We start from the raw sequence: 19,626 nt of genomic DNA on the forward strand, positions 1-19,626 counted from the left end.
TAGCCTTTCAGATGCAGCATGTGGAGTAAATGTCTGTAATGGAGGGAAGAGAGACCGCGATGATCGTCTCAGCTATCCTCACTATCCGCTGTAGGGTCTTACGATCAGGGTCTTCCAATGTCTACATTGACATACAGAGGGATCTGGGTTTACATGTCCACAGGTCCCTGACAATGGCAACACAGCTGGTGAAGAAGGCTTACAACAAACTTGCCGTTATTGGATGGTGCACCGAACATAAAAATTGGCAGAAGTTCTGAGGAAGGGTCACTGCACCCGAAACATTAACTTTGATTTCTCTTTGCAGGTGTTGCCAGATCTGCTGAGCTTTTCCAGAAACTTCTGTTTTGTTGTTAATAAAAGTTGGCAAGTGATGTTTTAGCTGTATAAAACTTCAGTGAGGCCACATTTGGAATATTGTGTTCTGGTTGCCACACCGCCAGAAGGACGTGAATGCTTTGGAGAGCTTGCAGAGAAGGTTTACCAGGATGTTGCCTGGTCTGGAGGATTTTAGGTACAAGGAGAGGTTGGATAAACTTGGATTGTTTTCACTGGAAAGCTGGTAGTTGAGGGGCCAACCTAATAGAGGTCTACAAAACGATAAGAGGCATATACAACCCACCCTCCCGTCCTGGCACCTTCCCCTACCACCGCAGGAATTGCAAAACCTGCGCCCACACCTCCTCCCTCACCTCTATCCAAGGCCCTAATGGAGCCTTCCACATCCATCAAAGTTTTACCTGCACATCCATCAATATCATTTATTGTATCCGTTGCTCCCGATGCGGTCTCCTCTACATTGGGGAGACTGGATGCCTCCTTGTGAAGTGCTTTAGGGAACATCTCTGGGGCACCCGCACCAATCAACCACACCGCCCCGTGGTCCAACATTTCAACTCCCTCTCCCACTCTGCCGAGGACATGGAGGTCCTGGGCCTCCTTCACCGCCGCTCCCTCACCATCCGACGCCTGGAGGAAGAACGCCTCATCTTCTGCCTCGAAACACTTCAATCCCAGGGCATCAATGTGGACTTCAACAGTTTCCTCATTTCCCCTTCCCCCCACCTCACCCCAGTTCCAAACTTCCAGCTCAGCACCATCCTCATGACCTGTCGTACCTGCCAATCTTCTTTTCCACCCATCCTCTCCACCCTCCTCCCTGGCCTATCACCTTCATCCCCTCCCCCACTAACCTATTGTACTCTATGCTACTTTCTCCCCACTGCCACCCTCCTTTCATTTATCTCTCCACCCTTCAGGCACCCTGCCTGTATTCCTGATGAAGGGCTTTTGCCCAAAATATCAATTTTCCTGCTCCTCGGATGCTGCCTGACCTGCTGTGCTTTTCCAGCACTACTCTAATCTTGACTCTAGAGGGATATGGGTCAAGTGCTGGCAAATGAGACGAGATTAATTTCAGATATCTGGTTGGCATGGATGAGTTGGATCAAAGAGTCTGTTTCCGTGCTGTACATCTCTATGACTGTATGACATTATATTGCAGAGATTATCCTTAAAGCATAGTATCCTTACGCTTACATTCAATTCCCCTTGCAATAAAACATTTTATTAGCTTTCCTGATTACTTGCTGTACCTGCACACTTACCCTCTGAGTTTCATGCACTTGAACATCCAGCTTTCTCTAGTCCAATGACATAACTGCTGTGTCACCACTTCCCCTAAATGTTGTTGCTGCATAAGTCTGAGACATAAAGTAAAAAAGTATAAAACAAAACCCCTTGAGAACAGAATACGTTTTCAAGGAATTCACCACTCATTCTTCTAGGTTCCAGGTTACAGGCCCAGTCTACTCAATCTATGCTCATGGACAACCCGTTCACACCAGGATTCATGCAACATGCTGTGATTGTCGTCACTTAAATTTTATTTAACAAAGTAACCTCAGGAAAAAGTGGAAAAGTTTATGCTTTACCTAATTTCTGATGGCTTTATACAAAAAGATAGAAATCCCAGTCACGACCATTGTTCCTGAAATTTGATTCCCTGTCTGTCAGCTTTGTTAATGCCTTTTAATCAGATATATTAAATAGTGAAAGGGGGAGGTGGGCCTTATAAGCACTCAGTCCAGGCATATGCTGCAAATGGCCAGTGGGAGTGTGGCCAGTTGTGTGGCCACAAACTCTTTCAAAGAGACATAGTGCCCAATCCAAGGACCTCAAATCGTGTAATACAGTGCCTGCTGAAAGCCAATGCACAGAAATACGCATGAGCTACCTGAGGCTGTAAGGGTCACTGGATCTGAAGCGTTAACCCTGATTTCTCTTCACAGACGCTGCCAGATCTGTTGAGCTTTTCCAGCAATTTCTGTTTCTGTTCCATACTTCCAACATGTTTGTCTCCCCTGTCAGATGATGTCCCCCACGCAAGACCCACACCAGCCACATGTAACTGTGGCCTGGGCCCCTCAACAATCCTAGGACTTTTTCTGAAAAGATACTTCAGCCCAGAAATTAAAAATTTCTGCACCACTCTGCAATTACTTTCCTACTAATTCTTTTTCTACATTTTCTCTCCCTTGAAAGTTTTTTCATTTGCTTTCTGACCCTGTCTCTGTGTTAACAGGAGGTTTGTCTTGGGGCCTAGCATGAGGCGGTGAGCAGAGGGAAAAAAACATAAGTTACATCAGGGACTAAAATATTGGCAGTGAGCAGGAAATGCTGGAGACTGGAGCCAATATCCTTTGCCAACATGTGGAAAATGAAGAAGAAACCACAAGCAAGGGTCAGACCTTGCACTATTGGAGGGGTGAACAGTAATAGATGGAAGAGAGCCAAAGAATTAGCTCGCCCATACAGCGCTCTAGACCACAATTACATAAATGTGTATAACCACAAATTCCCAAAATGCTACTCCATCTTCCAGACTCACTGTTACATTCCAAATAGATGGAACAGTTCATAGACTTTGACGGTAAGCCAAGTATGATTTGCTTACAGAACATGGGACTGACATGCTTTTCTCATGAAAGAAGCATTGATGGTAGAGGAAAATAGGAACACCTTGCATTTATATTGTCCCTTTTTATGATCTCAGGATAACTCAAAGTATTTTGCACTTCACAAAGCCCTTTTGATATGTAGTCCCTCTGTTGGTAATGTACAAAACAAATTGTACACAGCAAGGTCCCACAATAACCATGTGATAATGTGTATTAATTGTGGATGCTAGCAACACTAGTTATTGCCCATCAGTGATCGCCCTTGAGAAGGTGATGATGAGTCACCTTCCTGAGCTGCAGCATTCCATGTGGATAAGGACACCCATCAGGCTGTTAGAGAGAGAGAGAGTGAGTTCCAAGGTTTTGATCCACTGAAGACAGTTTGCAACGAGTAACGTACTGACAATAACTGACTAGCCCATACCGATGAAACCCACAACACAGTGATTTTTGCGATTGGACGACATGTACTAATTTAGGATTGTCAATCAGGCTCACACTGTGGTATACTTGCATCTACTGAAAGCTACATGTCTTAGTACATAAGGTCCTGTCCTGTGCAGACAACAAGAACATGTACACACACTGTGCCTCTTTCAACTTAACAAAATAGGTGATCATATTCTCTGGTTCATTTCTTCAGTCCATTTCTTCATTGACCATAGTTAACTTGTCTGGTTTAAAACATATACAAATTTTGGCAGTTAACTCTCAGCCATCATCAATTGGTGATGCCTCTGCTAATCAGAGTCCACTTGTCAACTAATCAATACTTTACTCTCCTACAATATATTGTTAATTACCCTGTGTTTTGACACTACTTGTCAATTGTATTGATGAGGCAAGATGAAAAGCCGAAAAAGAATACTCTTTTTTCAATAACACTCAAGTGCTGTTCTCCCAAATACTTATTTACACCCATTATTATAGTTTTTATATAATTTGATGCCCAAACTGCATTCAATACTTCAACTTTGGGTCCAACTAATACCTTGTTCAAGTTCAGTATTGCTTCAACTGGCATTTTTCTGTTTTTCTATTTCTGACTTCCAACAGTCAAGCTTTTAGTTTTTACTTTGCTGAACCAATTCTCTACCACCCATTCCCTTGTTGGACTCCAGCAACTGACCATCCATACTCTGGAGAAACGATGCACATTTTTGTACTCCCAGGGCTGCCTCTGCTAGTGCAGCTTCACTCCTAAGCCTTACATGCGCATAATTGCTTGTTTCATCAAGACAATTGTGTTTGTTTGCTTTAGTTTGCTGGTTTTGATGATCAGATAGCTAGTATTTTTACATTCTGCTTAAAGGGGAAAACAGCTTTGTAACAACCATGAAACAAAACTCAGTAGGGTATGACTGTGTTTGACTACTCTGTTAATTTCATGGTTAGGGGGGCTCATGAAATCAAGTGGTTGGCTTTCCCACTCACCTCCAACCTGGCTCCTGTGTTACAAAAGGGCAGGGAGGGCATCACGCAATTCATCTATATATAGTCCTATTGAGGCCCTTGTGACCAGGGGATTCACTACTATTTGGCACATGCAAGGATAAGGCAGGTACTCTGACAGCTTGGGTTGCTGTTGAGGTGGTTTTTGCCCATTGGAGTACCTGTTCTGAGGTTGTATCTCTCACTTTATCTCTTCCTTGGAGCCAATCTCTCAGACTTCAACAAAACCCCTTCCCCCACCCTCACAACCCCACCCAACCACCCCCCCCCCAACCCCAGCTGCAGTCTGCCAGCCTGGCCAGTCCAAAAATCTCCTGACTTCCCTTTAAGCTGGAATCCTATCCTATCTTCGTTTGGGGTTCTGGCTATGATCCCAGACATGGCTGCCAGCTCTCTTGGGCAGAACCTCTTTCAGGATGGGAATGGATGTTCATTTCTGAAACAAATAAAGTTGCTGCCGGTGTAACACGGTTCCTGGACAGCTGAGTTTCAACTTGGCAGGCTGCCAGCTGTTAGGAAGGGTCAAGATTTACAATGCTCCTTAACATCTAGCCCAAAGTTCACAAAGAGATGGATAGAAACAGATCCTAGGGGGCATGGATCAGTGAACTGAGCACAGAGCTGGCTGGTGAAATTTAATTTGGATGAATACGTGGTGATGAATTTTGTTAGGAAGACTGAGGAAGAGCAATATAAACTATATGGCACAATTTTCACTGTGATGCAGAAGCAATGAACCCCAGAGGGTGGGTTATCATAAATCTTTGAAGCTGGGATGGACAAGTTGAGATGACTGTTATGAAACCATTTGGGATCCTAACCGAGGCATCAGAAGTTATGCTAAGACTTTACAAAAAGGAATGGATTTGATAGCTAGGCAAGGGACTTTATGGAGGGAAAACAATGGCTTTGGTTTTGCTAGTGTTTCCTGTCTCTCAAAGACAACAGTATATACATAGATCAAGATACAGCAGAGATACTTAGAGCTCTATAAAGCTCTGTTAATTTATTACATACTTAAATGAATAACACGCACTTTTAAGTATGCTGGGTTCTGTAACTAACCCCAAACATTATTACTTGGGAGAGTTAGTAGTGACCAGGCAGGAAACCCTTCTCAATGTCTTCACCTTGCCTTCAGACCTCTTGCAGTGTTATTCTTCAAAGTTCTGCTGAAAAATCAGGGGTTTTCTAGGATGCTTTGTACACATCTCTCTGTGCCAAGCGTTCGCCTTATTTGGAATTATCTGAGTCTGTGACCAATCCTGAATGTTTTATCTTTATTGGGTAGTGACAGCAGTAACTGATTTCCTGCAATCTTAGCTCTTAGCGAATCTGAATGATTCAGCGTAATTCCATTCACATAACAGCCCATTGTCAAGCATCTTGTCAGTTCCTGTTATCTTCAGCCACTTCCAACATCTCCCTCCTTTTGATCCAAAGGTTTATCTGAGGATCATCCCAACTAGGTTTGCTACATCCTACCGGGCACCTCCAGACAGTGGTGAGCGTTACTCCCTTTACAGTAAAGTACTGTCAGCAAAGCATTATTTCATTTCTGTTATTTGAAATGCCATTTGGATCATTGTACTTATCAAAAATCTAGTCATAAATGTAAACAAAGTTACAGATCAGTTTACAATATCTTACTCATTTTCTTTTTGTTCTGTGACAAATACATTGTTTTACACTTTGCACATCTTAATATCAATACAAATGATGATGAACAAATAATAAGAAATACTTCTGGATTAGTGGTGCTGGAAGAGCACAGCAGGCAGCATCCAAGGAGCTTCAAAATCGACATTTCGGGCAAAAGCCCTCCATGGCTTTATTCCTGACGAAGGGCTTTTGCCCGAAATGTCGATTTCGAAGCTCCTTGGATGCTGCCTGAACTGTTGTACGCTTTCAGCACCACTAATCCAGAATCTGGTTTCCAGCATCTGCAGTCATTGTTTTTACCAACCTAATAAGAAATACTGCCAACTAACCATGTCTAGATTATTTATAGCCTATAGTCAGCAGTCATGACAAACCCTCTTCTATACCAGCTATCATTTGGTATCTGAGACCAATCCCTGGTGTCAGTTCCTTTCATTTCTTAACATTCTGTTTTAACAAATGAAACAAGACTATTACACTGATATGTATCACAAATTGCAGTACAACAATCACATGAGACACAATTCTGATCAACGGATGGATTTGAATGTCCAGTCCCCAATTCCAAATTTTACTGCAGAAACTTGGAGTCTGCAAGTCTCCACTTGCCTCTTCTGCTTGAGTTTTAATCTCCTTCTTGTGCATGGCCCATTTATGGACAACTTTCTTTGCCTCAAAAATGATCTTCATCCAGTCTGCGATGAAATGTGGAATAGTTGAAAGTTCCATGGCTCCAAACTGCCAAATCCTCATTTATATCATCTGGGTGGACAGATAGCTATGTGCAGTTTCTCATCAGTTTCTGGCTTAAACTAAATTTGGTGGCTAATGGTTAAATCAGAAGAAATATTGCTAATAGCCATGTTCTTTCCATATAGAATGCACTATGTCCATTCTTTTTGATACCCCGAGGATGCTGTTGGGACATAGTAGGTGTCTCCCACTAAGGCATACATAAGAAAAATCTGCTTTTTGACTGGTAGGATAGACAAGGAGCAGTTCTCATAGAAGACAAATCCAGCCCTTCTTTCGCCATTTCTTCTGGGCATGCCCATTAGTTTGCCTCTTGATGGCAATGGGACAAATCCATCCCCTTTTGGATCCCTCTAGAACTATAGCATGTCATTGTTACCCTGACTGAGACTAATTGTGTGGTGAAGGTTTAGATAATATTAATCAACCTGCTCAGACACATGTTTAGGGCAGGTAAGTGGATTGAATTTTAATTCCACCAGCTGCCATGGTGAAATCTGAGCATTGGGCTGTGCCTCTAAGTTGCTAATCCAGCAGCGTTACCAATGAGGTGGATTGCACCCATTCATACCAACCCACAGCAACAGAGGCAGTGGGGAAGCCAAAGAAAATGGCAAAAAGGTAGTACAGGCAGGCATCAGCTCACAGACAGAAATCAAACTATGTCTGCAGATGTCTGCAAAGGGTGAAATGTAGATGTGAACCTTCGGGAACTCTAGACAGAATCATCTCAGAATTGAAAGACAAGCCATTTCTAGAAAAGCTCTAGCAATGATTAGATAAGACTGGAGCAAATTGGTGATGCCAAAGGTCACAATGGGGTTGAGGATTATATTGATAAGTGCACCTGGGGTCCTGAAGGGAGAGGGTGACCAGCCCCAAGTCATGGTCCATATAGGTACCAACGACATGGGTAGAAAGAGGGATAGGGATGTAAGGCAGGATTTCAGGGAGCTAAAACATACAGAGTTGTTATCTCTGGTTTATTACCTGTGCCATGGAATAGTGAGGTGAGATACAGGGAGAGATATCAGCTAAATATGTGGTGCAAGAGGGAGGGTTTCACGTATATGGATAATTGGAGCTCATTCTGGCAAAGGTGGGACCTCTACAAATTTGCTGGCTCTATTTGGGTGGGTTTAAACTAGCTCAACAAGGGGGTGGGAACCTGTGGTATAGTTTCAGTGCACAAGAGGATGTGAGTAGGGAGAACATGGACACAGGAGTGTGCTGGCAGATAGCAAGCTGGTTTGAAGTGTGTCTACTTCAATGCCAGGTGTATCCAGAATAAGGTTGGTGAGCTTGCAGCATGGATGGGTACCTGGAACTTCGATATTGTGGCAATTTCGGAGACATGGATAGAGCAGGATCAGGAATGAATGTTGCAGGTTCCAGGGTTTAGACCTTTCATTAAGACAGGGGGAGGTGTGGCTTTGTTAGCCAAGGATAGTATAACGGTAGCTGAAAGGTGGCCTTTTGACGAGGACTCGTTTACTGAGGTGGTATGGGCTGAGGTTAGAAACAGGAGAGAAGAGGAGAGGTCACACTGCTGGGAGTTTTTTATAGGCCTCCGCAAAGTTCCAGGGATGTGGAGGAGAGGATTGGCAAAACGATTCTGGGTAGGAGTGAAACGAACACGGTGGTTATTATGGGGACTTTAACTTCCCCAACATTGACTGGAAATATTATAACTCTAGTATGTCGGATGGATCAGTTTATGTCCACTGCGTGCAGGAGGGTGTCCTGACACGGTATGTTGAAGGGCCGACAAGAGGGGAGGCCACACTGGATCTGGTGCTTGGTAAAGAACTAAGCTAGTTGTTTGACTTAGTTGTAGGTGAGCACTTTGGAGAGAGTGACCATAATTCAGTTACGTTTAGTTTACAATGGAAATGGATAGGTACATGCTACAGGGCAAGAGTTATAGATGGGGGGGAAGGGCAATATCACATGATTAGGCAAGACTTAGGAGGCATAGAATGGGGTAGCAAAATGCAAGGGATGGGGACAATCAAAATGTGGAGCTGGCTTAAGGAACAGATATTGCATGTCCTTGATAGGTATGTCACTATCAGGCAGGGAGGGAGTGAGAAAGTAAGGGAACCATGGTTTACTAAAGAAATTGTATCTCTTATTAAGCAGAAGAGTTGTGTGGGAAGTTGTGTCTAGACCATGTGGAGATCGTAGAGGTGCTAAACGAATATTTCTCATCTGTTTTCACTCAGGAAAAGGAGAATATTGTAGAGGAGAAGACTGAGATATGGGCTAATAGACTAGAAAAGATTGAGGTTAGTAAGGAGGAGGTGTTATCAATTCTAGAAGGTGTGAATGTAAATAAGTCCCCTGGGCCAGATGGGATTTATCCGAGGATTCTCTGGGAAGCCAAGGAGGAGATGGTGGAGCCTTTGGCCTAGATCTTTGAGTCATCATTGTCTACTGGTTTAGTACCAGAGGACTGGAGGCTTGCAAATGTGCCCTTATTCAAGAAGGGCAGCAGAGATGACCTAGGTAATTATAGGCCAGTAAGCCTTACGTCTGTTGTAGGAAAGGTTTTGGAAAGGATTATAAGAGAGAGGATTTATAATCATTTATTAGGCAATAATTTGATTGCAGATAGTCAAAATGGTTTCGTCAAGGGCAGATCGTGTCTCACAAACCTCATTGAGTTTTTTGATAAGGTGATCAAGCATGTGGATGAGGGGAGGGCAGTTGATGTGGTGTACATGGACTTCAGTAAAGTCTTTGATATGGTTCCACATGGTAGGCTGTTGGAGAAAATGCGGAGGCATGGGATTGAGGGTGATTTCATAGAAGTCATAGAATCCCGAGAGTGTGGAAACAGGCCATTTGGCCCAACAACTCCACATCCACCCTCTGATTTAACCCACACAGACCCAATCCCTTACCATCACCCCTGACTAATGCACTATGGGCAATTTAGCGTAGCCAATTCACCTGACCTGCTTTGGATTGTGGGAAGCAACCAGAGCACCCGGAAGCAAACTAAGCTAATGTAGGAAGAATGGACCTTTAGCAACTCATGCTGTCGATTCCTGAAAGATCCAGTAGACAACACCCTTCCACCTAAACTCTCTATTCCTTTCACATGAAGCTCTTATGCATCACAAAAACAGAAACTGCAAGAAAAACTCAGCAGTTTGGGTTAGAGACTGGCAGTTCAATGCAGTTAAATGTGAGGTGATTCATTTTGGAAAGAATAACAGGAAGACAGAGTACTGGTCAATGGAAAGATTCTTGGTAGTGTGGATGTGCAGAGGGATCTTGGAGTCCATGTACATAGATCCCTGAAAGTTGCCACCCAGGTGGATAGTGCTGTTAAGAAGACATACAGTGTGTTAGGTTTTATTGGTAGAGGGGTTGAGTTCTGGAGCCATGATGTCATGTTGCAACTGTACAAAACGCTAGTGCGGCCTCACTTGGGATATTGTGTACACTTCTAGTTGCCCCATCACAGGAAGGATGTGGAAGCATTGGAAAAGGTGCAGAGGAGATTTACCAGGATGTTGTCTGGTCTGGAGGGAAGGTCTTATGAGGAAAGGCTGAGAGACTTGGGTCTGTTCTCATTGGAGAGAAGAAGGCTAAGAGGGGATTTGATAGAGATATACAAGATGATCAGAGGATTAGATAGGATGGACAGTGAGAGTCTTTTTCCGAGGATGATGATGTTGGCTTGTACAAGGAGGCATTACAACAAATTGAGGGGTGATAGATTTAAGACAGATGTAAGAGGCAGGTTTTTTACTCAGAGAGTGGTAAGGGCATAGAATGCCATGCCTGCCAATGTAGTTAACTCAGCCACATTAGGGGCAGTTAAACAGTCTTTGGATAAGCACGAGGATGATGATGGGATAGTGTAGGGTGATGGGCTTAGATTAGTTCACAGGTCGATGCAACATCGAGGGCCAAAGGGCCTGTTCTGCGCTGTATTGTTCTATGTTGTATGTTCTATGTTCACCTTGTCGGAGCAGAATCCTGATTTCAGGTTGAGCTATTGCAATGTGAAAAGCTGGAATAATGGAGAGGAAAGGTAGGGTTGTGATGGGTTTGATGTTTGCAGAGAAGTTTCAACACCGTCTATTTGTGAAGTTGCAACTACTATGTGAGATTGTCAGGATTTTTCTTAAACACTATCCTGTAAAACTTCTGAAACTTTACAATAGTGCAGTTACCAATAATTGCGAAGATTCAAAGAACCTATGCAACTTTGGTGTTTACAAGCAATTTTGAAACCACCTTGATGTGCTGTCTTCCAAATTCTTTTAGGATTTCTCCACATTGCCTTTTTGTGAATTGATCCCTTCACTAATGTCTGTCCTTGGTATATCTGATACACTTCAATGGCCTGATTTGTGCTCAGCACAGTTCAACAGGCTAAACACACAATGGGTGTCTGTTTTATTGCTTGTGCAACTATTTTCATTACAGTAGCATGCCTTTTCAGTTTGATGTTGTTCCAGCAAAAACTAATTACGTTGATGTTCATTAATTTAATTGGTCCATTGGAGTTAAGAAAACAGAATAAATATGATGAACTAAATTACTGAGGACTTGTGTGGTAATTAATTGTTAAGTTTGCAAAATTCAGGTGCATGGCATGAAATCAATGTAATTTTGAGAGTTCTAACATTGACCAACAATGTCCTTAGGGATGGAATTCTTTATTCTTACTTACATATTTGCAGGAAAAGCAAGGGAAAGCTCTTTTTTACAAGGACATTTAGCTGGATATCATAAAATAAAACAGAAAATTCTGGAAAACCACAGCAGGTCTAGCAGCATCTGTGAATAGAACGCAAAGATAATCTTTCAGGTCCAGTGACCTTTCTTCAGAATTGATTGTAGCTAGGAAAAGGTTGGTATATATTCTAGAGGAGGGTGGGGAGACAGGGAGAAAGAGAAAATGTTAGGTGAAGATGGAACCCAGATAGAGTAGTTTGGCAGGCAAAGGAATAGGTAGAGGTCAGCCTGGGGGGATGGATAGCTGCTAAAATGGGGATTGTTAGTGGTGGACAATAGGTTAATAGTGATGACAGGGCCTGGTGTGTGGAGTTTAGGTTAAGGAGTTGGGAGAAGGTCCTCAGACCTTAAAATTATTGCACTCGTTATTGAGTCCAGAAGGTTGCAGAGTTCACAAGCAGAAAATCAGATGTTGTTTTTCCATCTTGCACTGAGCTTCTCTGGAGCACTGGAGCAAGCCCGAGACAGAGATTCTGTCACGTTGATCAGCAAACACAGTAGTGTGTTGAAGTAGCAGGCACTCAGAAGATCAGATTCGTTTTTGCCGACAGAGGTCACCCAGTCTATGCTTTATTTACCCAGTGTAGAGGAGACCACATTGTGAGCAACGAATACATTCGACTAGATTAAGTGAAGTGCAGGTAAAGCACTACTTCACCTGGAAGGTGCATTTGGCCCTTAGATACTGAGGGGAGAAAATAAGCAGGCAAGTGTTACACCTTCTGCAATATCCACTGCAATGTGGGGAGGTGTTAGGAATGGAGGAGGCATGGACCAGGGTGTCTCGGAGGGCACAGTCCCTGCAAAAGGTTGACAGTGGAGAGGAGGGTATGTGTCTGTTGGTGGCATTCCACTGGAGTTGGCGGAAATGGTAACTGATGATCCTTTGGAGGTGGATATAGGTGGGATGGTAGGTAAGGACAAGAGGGACCCTATCGCTGTTGTGGGAGGGAAGAGTGGGAGTAAGGGTATTCGACCATCAGTAGTTCTATGGCTTTTTTATTTAGCTAGAAATCATTTTTGCCCAATTTCTGAGTTTAAGTTGTTTCACATAGATTTCCAACAGATCATGGGTTTGTAAGGTGCTCTCAGCAGAGTCTTGATTAGTTACTAAAGTGTACCTTGTTGATGGTACACATTGCTGCTACTGTGCTGCTGCTGATGAAGGGGGTGAATATTGAAGGCAGTGTTTGGGCTACCAATCAGTCAGGCTGCTTCATTGTGGAATATGTTGAGCTTCATGAGTGTTGTTAAAGCTGCATTCATTCAGACCAGTGGAATGTTGCCCATCATATGCGTCACGTGTCACGAATATGATGCAGAGGCTTTGAGAAGTGAGAAATTGAATTATTTATCAAAAGGTTTTCAACCTCTGACCTGTTATTATAGCCTAGGTATTTATATGTCTGGTTCAGGCAAGTTTCTGATAAATAGTATTAGAAAGGTGAGAGGGGATATAATACTGATACAGTATGGAAACAGGCTCTTCGGCCCAACAAGTCCACACCAACCTTCCAAAGAGTAACCCATCCAGATCCATTCACCTACCCTATATTTACCCTTGACTAATGCACCTAACTTATACCTCCCTGAACACTGTGGGCAATTTAGCATGGCCAGTCCACCTGACCTGCACATCTTTGGATTGTGGGAGGAAACCGGAGCACCCAGAGGAAACCCACACAGACATGGGGAGAATGTGCAAATTCCACACAGTCGCCTGAGATGGGAAGGGAATGCTAAAGGGGATTGACAAAGAAAGCAGAGAATGGATGCTTCCTCTTGTAGGGCAATATAGAGCAAGAGGTGTTAGGCTAAGGGATGGCATATTTAAAGCAGAGCTGAGGAAGAATAATTTCCCTCAAAGGATCATGAATCTGTACAATTCAGTACCCAGAGGGCAGAGAAAGCCAGGACACAGGAGGAGATTGACAGATTTTTAACTAGTAATGGGTTAAAGGGTTATGGGGAGTGTACAGGAAAGTGGAGCTAAGACTGAGATGAGATCATCCACGATCCCATTAAAGAGTGAAGCAGGCTTGAGGGACCTAATTGCCTACTCCTACTCTTAGTTCTTATAGAACATAGAAAAGTACAGCACAGAACAGGCCCTTTGTCCCACAATGTTGTGCTGAGAATTAATCCTTATGTAAAACATAGTAACTTAACCTACGCACCCCTCAACTCACTGCTATCCATGTGCTTGTCCAGCAGTCGCTTAAATGTCCCCAATGACTCTGCTTCCACCACCTCAGCTGGCAAAACATTCCATGCATTCACAACTCTCTGCGTAAAGAACCTACCTCTGACGTCTCCTTCTCGTACCAATCAATCCTGCCCTGGGAAAAAGTCTTTGATTCTATCTTTTCCTCTCATTATCTTGTATACCTCGATCAGGTCTCCTCTCTTTGTCCTTCTCTCCAGAGAGAAAAGTCCAAGCTTATTCGACCTTTCTTCATAAGGCAAGCCCTCCAGTCCAGGCAGCATCCTGGTAAACATTCTTTGCACCCTCTCCAAAGCCTCTGTATCTTTCCTATAGTAGGGCAACCAGAACTGGACACAATATTCCAAGTGTGGTCTCACCAGGGACTTGTAGAGCTGCAGCAAAACCTTGTGGCTCTTAAATTCGATCCCTCTGTTAATGAAAGCCAAAACAGCATATGCTTTCTTAACAACCCTCTCCACTTGGGTAGCAACTTTGAGGGATCTATGTACTTGCGCACCAAAGTCCCTCTATTCCTTCACACTGCTAAGAATCCTGTCTTTAATCCAATATTCAGCATTCGAGTTCAACCTTCCAAAATGCATCACTTTGCATTTAACCAAGTTGAACTCCATCTGCCAGTTCTCAGCCCAGCTCTTCATCCTGTCTATGTCACGCTGCAGCCTGCAGTAGCCCTCTATACTATCGATGACACCTCCAACCTTAGTGTCATCTGCAAATTTACTAACCCACTCCTTAACCTCCTCATCCAAGTCATTTATAAAAACTACAAAGAGCAGAGGCCCAAGAACAGAGCCCTGCGGGACCCCACTCAAGACTGACCTCCAGGTAGAACATTTCCCATCTACAACCACTCTCTGTCTTCTGTCAGCCAGCCAGTTCTGAATCCAGATAGCCAAATTTCCCTGTATCCCATACTTCCTGACTTTATGAATGAGCCTACCATGGGGAACCCTATGTTCTTACATTTTTATGTTCTTGTTTACCTTCATCAAGTTGACACCTATTTTGTAGGTATGCCTGGTACTGCATCTGATTTGCCTTCCTGCACTCTTTACTCAACCAAGGTTGACTTGATGGTAATGGCACAGTAGAGGACGTGCCAAGCCACAAAGTGACATACTGTGGTTGATACAATTCCACTGCTGTTGATGGCCCTCAGCAGGTCATAGATACCCAGCCTTACATTGCTAAATCTGTTTGATGTCTGTCCTATTTGGGATGGTGACAGGATTATCTTGTACAATATTTTATTCTACACTTTTATCAAGAATGTGAAAGCACTTAGAGTGCAAAAAAGATTGACTAGCATGGTCCCAGTGATAAGACAATTTGGTTTCATGAGTGGATTGGAGATGCTGAGGCCACTCTCCTAAGAGAAGAGAAGATTAAGATGAGATTTGACATAAATGATCAAAATCACGGGGGGCCTGCGTGAGGAGATAAGGAGCAGCTGTTTCCATCTGTAGAAGGGTTGACTATCAGAGACCCTCATTTTAGAGGATTGGCAAAAGAAACAAAGGCAGCATTTGGAAAACGTTTCTCGGCAGGGGATGATTAGGAATTGATGGAAGCAGATTCAATGAAAGCCATCAAAAGGGAATTCAGTAATTATTTGATGAGAAAAGTTTGGCACAGCTGTGGGGGAAGAGTTTGGAGCATGGGACTAGATGAGTTGCTCTCACAGACAGTAGGCACTGATATTACTTACAGTGTGGAAACAGGCCCTTCAGCCCAACAAGTCCACACTGACCCTCCAAAGAGCAACCCACCCAGACCCATTCCCCTACATTTACCCCTTCACCTAACACTACAGGCAATTTAGCACGGCAAATTCACCTAACCTGCACAGTTTTGGACTGTGGGAGGAAACCAGAGCACCCAGAGGAAACCCACACAGACATGGGGAGAATGTCTGAACTCCACACAGACAGTTGCCTGAAGTGGGAATTGAACTAACCACTGTACTAACCACTGTGCCACCATGCCACCCACTTTTATTTTTGTAAAATGTATTGAAGCAAGCGATTTATTGTTCCTTCAACTTATAGCAAATTAATTGTTTAAATCTAAAAATAACTCTTGGTTAATTCCAATATCAAACATTTATTTGAATGGTATGTAAACAATATAGTTTTATAGCCAATGTACTTTGTACAACACATTTGAAAACAAAATTGCCTTATTTGATAAAACAGCTCATTCAATTCCTTCTCAAATCCCTACTGAACGGAAGCAAAATTTTAATACGTTATAGTAGAAAACCTTCAGCCGACTATGGTTTATGTTTATGTTAGAGTTGAAAGATCCTCAGGATCTGATGAGCTGCATCCTCAGGTTCAAAAAGAAGTAGCTGTGGAGATACATGCACTTGTTATGATTTTCCAAAATGCCCCACATTTTTGAATACTCCTAAAGGATTGGAAATTTGAAACAATTGATTTGTCTGGCCATTGCAGACAGCAATTAAGTGCTAACTATACGTTTTTAAGACTGGATTGACAATGTCATTATTATTAACATAGTAAAACCACAGGCAATATTTCACAGTAGAAAATATCAGACAAAATTAATGAACCACTCCCCACTGCAAGTTGATGTCAGGAGAGGCCATTCAGATGTAGGTATTGATGAACACCTTAATGGAAGAGCAAGAGGTAAGAGTTTTTGGGAGGGAGTTGCAGAAACTAGACAATTGGACACAATGGAGGAAGTGAAGGGAATTCAAACGTTCAGAACAAGAGCAATGGGGAATCTCAGAAGATTGTAGGGACCATAATTGCAGGGGTTGAGACTGAAGGAGTGGTGTAAGAGAACACAACTGCATTTGTGTCGTTCTGTTATAAGACAAGCAGAAGGTTATAAAGATGAGAGAAGCCTGTAGATGGAATGAAAGTTGAGGAAAGCATTCCCATAGCCCAAACACTAGGTTAAAGACGACAGTGTAAACCTCCAGCTACTACAATTGTCTCCCCAGTGATATACACTGCGTCCTGTGAACAGGAAAAGGCCTCCTTAAGTACTGCAACCAATGTGTAGTTAGATTTTCTCCAGAATAGCTATTGTTATTGGTCTACTTTGGTTACGGTATGATTTTTATTCAGTTGTTTAATTAGAATGACAGTTTATCAAAGTGTACAATTTTTATTTTTTCAGATTTGTGCTGTTGAAATGGAGACACAAGAAATGTTCAGTTCTGTTGCCATTGTACATGTTGATATAACAGACAGAAATGACAACAGCCCTGTATTTGACCAAGATTATTTTCTACTGGAAGTCCCAGAAGATAGTCCAAATGGCTACAGTGTGACTTGCATCACTGTAAGAAATTATAGGGAGATTTTACTAAAATATATTTTAAAATCATTTACATACAATCTGTTTATTGATCTCTTTATGTTTACAAAGGCTACAGATGCTGATAGCTCAGATTTGCACAGAATAACCTATCAACTTCTTGGATCTGACAGCGTGTAAGTTTCCTAATCTTTAGATGTAGCTGTTCACTCTGATTCTGAGGTTGAATTACCAATTTTGTTAATTTCTACAAAGTGTTGTAGAAGTCAGGAGGAAGGAAGTATCTACATCTTGATATGGTAACAATATGTTTCTGGACAGAGGACCATATTCCCAGCAATTTTGATATGACTAACAAAACACTGTTACTTATAATACTATTGATATATATGAGTTCTGATGATGGGTCACTGGACTCAAAACATTAACTGTGTTTCTCTCTCCACAGACACTGTCAAACCTGCTGAGTTTCCCAGCGATGTCTGTTTTTGTTTGTTTTGCATCCCCAGCATTCACTGTTCTTTGTTTTGTGTTATGGTCTGAGCCTCTTTTAATTGCTACCGAATAGTCCATTACTGGATGAATAAATGGTTTTCTTAGGCAATGGAGTGAGAGTTTTCTCAGTGAATTTTTCAATAGTGCAATCAGGAGGATATCTGGCATCCATAGCTGGTCTGGCCTTGAGATGACTGCAGTTCCACAGAAATGTGGCTGATTATTCATTATCTCTGAAGTAGACCAGCAAACCACACAGTTATGTCAAGCAATTGCAGAAATGAGCACCAAGAATATACCCACCCTTGGGTTTACTGAATAAACTGCAGTGATTCCAGGAGATGGCGCACTGTCCACCTTCTCAAAAGCAACATAGAGTCATAGAGATGTACAGCACAGAAACACACCCTTCGGTCCAACTCATCCATGCTGACCAGACATCCTAACCTAATCCAGACCCATATGTCAGCATTTGGTCCGTATTCCTCCAAACCTTTCCTATTCATATACCCATCCATATTCCTTTTAAATGTTGTAATTGTACCAGCCTCCACCACTTCCTTTGGAAGCTCATTTCATTAACACTACCCTCTCGTGAAAAGGTTGCCCCTTAGGTCCCTTTTAAGTCTTACCCCTCCATTTCTGAACCAATGCCCTTTAGTTCTTGACTCCCTTACCCAGGGAAAATACCTTGTCTATTTATCCTATCCATGCCCCTCATGATTTAATGAACCTCTGTAAGGTCATCTCTCAGCCTCCGATGCTCCAGGGAAAACAGTCCCAGCCTGTTCAGCCTCTCCCTATAGCTCAAACCCTCCAATCCTGGCAATACCGTTGTAAATCTTTTCAGAACCCTTTCAAGTTTCACAACATCCTTCCGATAGGAAGGAGACCAGAAATGTACAGAACATTGATAGGTAATAAATGCTGGCCTTACTAGCAATGTCCACATCCTGTAAATGAATAAGGCTGCACATCTAAAGATGGGTGGTGTGGTGCCACTTTTGCACTGGTACCAACTGACCACCTTGGCTCGATCTGATGTTATTTCAAAAATTAAATTTGAAGACAGAATGCTTTGAACATCCTCCTGACCTTCAAATTGGACATGTGATGGTTAGAATTCTATCTGAAACAGAAACAGAAATTGCTGGAAAAGCTTAGTACATCTGGCAGCATCCATAAAGAGAAATCAGAGTTAACATTTTGGGTCAAGTAACCCTTCCTCAGAACTGGTTATGTCTGGTTAGACCATCCATTCAAATATTGAAACATAAGAGATTTGCGGACAAAATGCACACTTAAATAAACTGGTGATCTCATTGAAGCATTTAAATACTTAACAAGCTCAGCAAGTCAGGAAGGAGGAGCAACAACAAGACAGCACTGATTTAACATTGACTTGCAAAAGGAGCAAATGTGATGCGAGAAAAGAAACTTTTTACACAAGGAGTGGCTCAAATCTGGAATTTTGGTGGAGGCAGGTTCACTGAAGCCTTCAAAAGGGCATTAGATGTTTATTTGAATAGAAACAATGAACAAGCACAGGAGAATGACGGTCAGGAGAATGGCGCCAAGTTATGATGCAGTTTTGGAGAGCTGGAGAGGAAAATGGCCTCCTTCTGTGCTGTAAGCATTCTGTGATTCTACTTGCATTCGAACAGGCAGGATCCGAGTTGCAAAATGATTCTTGCATATTAAAAGGTGACATGGTTAACTGCTAATTTCAGTCACAAGATTCAGGTTACCGGAGCTGTTCTTAAGCATCATAAGAAATTCCACTCAATTGGCCATTCAGTGGGAAATGGAAGAATTGAATCTGATCAAGTTGCTTGTCTGCCAAAACAATCTATTGGACTGGAAGTTGAAATGTATTCAATACCTTTTATTTGAAAGGTGTTACTAAAAATTTAAGAATGAAAATCAAAGTACCAGTAAATGAAATAGATCACAAATGGGTTGGAATCATTACTTCACAGGGCTGCTGACACTTATTTATTAAGAATATTCAAGCCAGAAATTGAT

General features: G+C 42.5%; 1 protein-coding gene across 3 annotated transcripts in view; it reads left to right on the forward strand.

Annotated features, from left to right (window-relative positions):
* Positions 1–19,626, forward strand: part of LOC140495808 (cadherin-related family member 2-like) — a 148,911-nt gene that overhangs the window by 30,199 nt on the left and 99,086 nt on the right. For all 3 annotated transcript variants that reach the window (XM_072594951.1, XM_072594959.1, XM_072594967.1), the window contains exons 14-15: positions 16,966–17,130; positions 17,218–17,282. In XM_072594951.1, the coding sequence (XP_072451052.1) occupies positions 16,966–17,130; positions 17,218–17,282 (230 nt within the window). The remainder of the gene's footprint in view (positions 1–16,965; positions 17,131–17,217; positions 17,283–19,626) is intronic.

Source organism: Chiloscyllium punctatum, chromosome 2, assembly GCF_047496795.1.
Source record: "Chiloscyllium punctatum isolate Juve2018m chromosome 2, sChiPun1.3, whole genome shotgun sequence".
NCBI classification, from domain to species: Eukaryota; Metazoa; Chordata; class Chondrichthyes; order Orectolobiformes; family Hemiscylliidae; genus Chiloscyllium; species Chiloscyllium punctatum.